Source organism: Fonticula alba (assembly GCF_000388065.1).
Source record: "Fonticula alba strain ATCC 38817 unplaced genomic scaffold supercont2.1, whole genome shotgun sequence".
NCBI classification, from domain to species: Eukaryota; order Rotosphaerida; family Fonticulaceae; genus Fonticula; species Fonticula alba.
The window spans coordinates 4,385,416-4,389,063 of record NW_009242971.1 but is presented as its reverse complement, the minus strand read 5'-3'; the positions used below and the strand labels follow the sequence as shown (position 1 = coordinate 4,389,063).

General features: G+C 64.6%; 1 protein-coding gene across 1 annotated transcript; it reads left to right on the top strand.

Annotated features, from left to right (window-relative positions):
• Positions 1-911: 911 nt before the first annotated feature.
• Positions 912-3,035, top strand: H696_00936 (hypothetical protein). Its single transcript, XM_009494824.1, has 4 exons — positions 912-1,174; positions 1,278-1,430; positions 1,588-1,887; positions 2,084-3,035. The coding sequence occupies exons 1-4, from the start codon at positions 1,031-1,033 to the stop codon at positions 3,002-3,004; spliced, it is 1,518 nt and encodes a 505-aa protein (XP_009493099.1). The 5' UTR covers positions 912-1,030; the 3' UTR covers positions 3,005-3,035.
• The last annotated feature ends 613 nt before the right edge of the window (positions 3,036-3,648 follow it).

Genomic DNA, 3,648 nt, shown 5'->3' with positions numbered 1-3,648 from the left:
TGGGCGTTCGCGTGGACGCGCCCCACCCCCTGGCCCAGGCATTGGTGGGCAAGGGCATACCACAGCGCGGCGCGGCCACCGCCGGACATGCAGGGAGAAGGGCCTGGGGGGGGGGGGGGGGCCCCGGGGCGCGCCGGGGACGGAGGGAAACTGCCGCACCGTTTGCGGCATGGCCACACCGAGGCGCGGCCGCGAGAGAGCTGTCCACGGGCCTGGGTGACGCAGGGTGCCGCCCTGGGTACGGCGGCCACAGGGACGCCTGGTGGCTCCCGGCCCTGGTTCTCTCTTCCCCCAGGGGGGCGGAGCCGCGGGGACGCGCTTGACTAGCTGCAACGCGCGTGGCTGGGCATGCACGGGCATGCGCTCGCACACCTGCGTACACACAGGCGCGCGCGCGTGCGCGCCAATATCCTGCACCCTTTCTTGTCCCAGGGAGGGGGGGGGGGACGGCCCCCTCTGTCCCCCCTAAACACATGCGGCAGAGGGAAACCGGCCCGCTGAAAAAGACACCCCCCGCCGTCATTCCCCCTGGATGGAGCCTCAACTCACCCTCCCCCCAGTCCTCCGCGCCCCCACCCTTAGTTGATCTCAGGACTCCGGTTCGTCGCTCTCGTCCTCCCCCCCCCCCCCTCCCCTGCCCCTTTCGCCTTCCTTTTGTCGCCGGTGCTGACCTCCTGTTCCTCCGCTCCCCCATGCACGCACACGTCCCCCGCGCCCGCCGCTGACGTCCGATCCGCACGGGGGACCTTCCACGACCGTCAGGCCCTGGATCCTGCCGATGGCCCAGGCCCAGCGAGTGTGCTGCCGGGACCAGGCGCGGAGGGGCGAGGCAAGTGCTTCAAAGGGTGACGCTCTGCCGGGTGGCCACCCTTCATGATGCCACAAGGATCTCCCTCCCCCTCCCCCCCCCCCTCTCCCCGTCCTGCTGACTGTCTGCCTGCCTGGGGATCCTCCTTCTGCTGCTTGTCACTCGACTTTCCCCTGCTTCCTTCCCTCGTCCCCCCTCCCCCCCGCCCAGCGTGACTTTGCCATGTCTCTCATCGACTCCCTCGCCCTGGCGGCAGGGACCTCGCCGGATGGCATCAAGTTGCTGCTCGGCATCTTGGCTGGTTACCCAATCTCCCTTGTATTCAAGATCTTCATCCTGCAGCCCAACGTCCCTGTGATGTTCCGGGTGCGTTGATGATATTCCACACGTCCACTTGATTCGGCCGACCTGTCATGCTTACCCCCTTCGCGCTGTCTTCCCCTCCCGGCTCTCGCCCGGCCAATACCAGCACCTTTTCTCGGCCTTGATGGGCATCTCGGTGGCCCTCTTCTGCTATGGCCGGGACATTGTCTTTTCTTTGGCCGCCATCCTGGCCACATACCTCTGTGTGCGCTTGCTTCCCCGGCCGGCGATCATGTATGCCACGTGGCTGCTCAACTTCGTACGCCCTGCTCTCCCTTTCTCCTCGTCCGACCGTGTCCCCCCCCCCGCCGCCGCCCCCCCTGCTGCCTCCTGTCCCCTGCCCCATCCTCACAGATGTGCAACCCTCAACTGCCAACCACACAACCGCACTTGCTTTGGTCCTGGGATTCCCAAAGGGGTCGCTCCTCCTGGCCTACTTCCTTGTGTCGTCAGCCACGGCCTATGACATCGACTGGACCATGGCCCAGTGTGTCCTCTGCTTGCGCATGATCGCCTTCGCCTATGACCGATGCGATGCACTTGACGAGCCGAACCCCGAGCGCCGAGGGCGCCATCAGCGCAAGGCCGCCATCGACCGGTGCCCCAACGTCCTGGAGTACTTGGGCTTCGCATACCACTGGTCGGGTTTCCTCGTTGGACCGCAGTATGGCTACAACACTTATAACACCATGATGTCCGGGCCGCTTCACCCCACTGTGCGTCGGCTTCTCCACCCCTCTGGGCCTCTCTCTCTCTGGGCCTCCCTCTTTCCCCATGCCTCCTATCCTGCCCTGCTCAATCCCTTCTGTTGGGATCTCTTCGTCCGGTAACAAGAACCGAGCGACACACTATGGATGTTGACACTGCTGCCTCTTCCCCCCCCCTCCTCTCTCCTGCTACTCGTCGGAATAGCTCCCCCTCCAGTGGAAGCTCGGAGCCATGTACTTCCTCATGGGAACCGGGTACATGGGACTCAATGCCTTCATCGGCGGGCGCTTCCCGACGGCCGACCTGGACTCCGAGCGCTTCCTCTACCAGACGCCCTGGTTTGGACGCCTCCTCTTTTCTTGGGTGTCCATTCGCGGCCTGCTGTGTCGGTACGCGGGAACCTGGTGCCTGACGCATGGGGCTGTGGTCCTCTGTGGCCTGGGGGCTGAGGCACGCCCAACGGATGTTGCCATCCAGCCGGACCAGCCGCCTCAGCCCACCGGCCTGCTGGTCGGGCCACTCCCCTCGGAGGGCGGCCGGAGCCAGGTGTACTTCAATACCCTGCTTAATTTCAACCCCTGGCGCTTTGAGACGGCCACCTGCATCGACCACTATGTGCACTCCTTCAACATCAACACCAATGCCTGGGTTAAGGAGTACGTGTACAAGCGTCTGCGCTTCCTCGGGAACCGAAATCTCAGTCTCCTGGGCACGCTCTTTTTCCTTGCCCTGTGGCACGGTTTTGCCCCGGGCTACTTCTCCACCTTCTTCCTGGAGTTCGTGGACCAGCTGGCCGAGCCGGTACTGGCGGCCCTGGCGGCCCCGGTGTTTGTCCACCTCCCCGGTGTGGTGGTCTCGGCGGTGCGCTTCATCGTGGCCGACATCACCATCACCTATGCCCTGGTGGGGTTCATGCTCAAGTCCACGGCCGCCTGTCACCGGGCCTACTGGGCTCTGGGCTACTTCGGCCACCTGGTCCCGGTGGTGGCCATCCTCGGCAGCGCGGTCCTCCGGGGCCGGGCTCCACGCAAGGCCACCGGAGCCGGGGTTGTGCCTGACCCGGCCAAGGTGTCCACGGTCTCCGCGGTCTCGGCTTCGGCCTCGGACAGCACCAAGCACGACTGAGACGGGGCCGGAGCTGGCTCCCCCCCCCCCCGCCTCGCCTCCCCTCCGTCTGGTTCAGGTCGTAGCCTAGTGCTTACGTTTCTTGTCCGTTCTCAATATTTCGTTCCCTTCGTTATGTCGTATCTCCCCCCCCCCCCCCCCCCCACCTCCTCCCCTCCCTCTGGTGCCTCCTCATCACGAATTCTGCCAACCCGACACTCATACTCCTGTCTCACCTAGACTAAATACAGAGTTCCCCTCCGATGGATGTCACGCTGGCGAGTGGCGAGAGATCCCTCGCACCCGGGCGAGCAGTGGGCAAAGGATCGGGGCGCACTGAGGGAAAAGGGGCGGAAAAAAGAGAAGAAGGGAAAGACAAATATGGATACTCTGCCCCCTTTTGAGAGGTGCCAGAGTGGCAGAACAGGGGATTGATGAGGGTGCTGGTATCTGGATGTACATTTGCCATGGGGCCTGGAGGGCCAGAGGGGCAGAAATAGGGGCGAGAGGGCGAGAGGGCGGGGCGACGGAGAGGGTGACAGGCAAAAGTAAATAGACAAAAATAAACTGGGTGGCAAAATTTGCCGTCCCCGATCCTTCGGCCCTGGTCTTTCGTTCTCCCCTCGCTGGCCGAGAAAGCGAGGAGAGGGGCGGCGGGGGGGGGG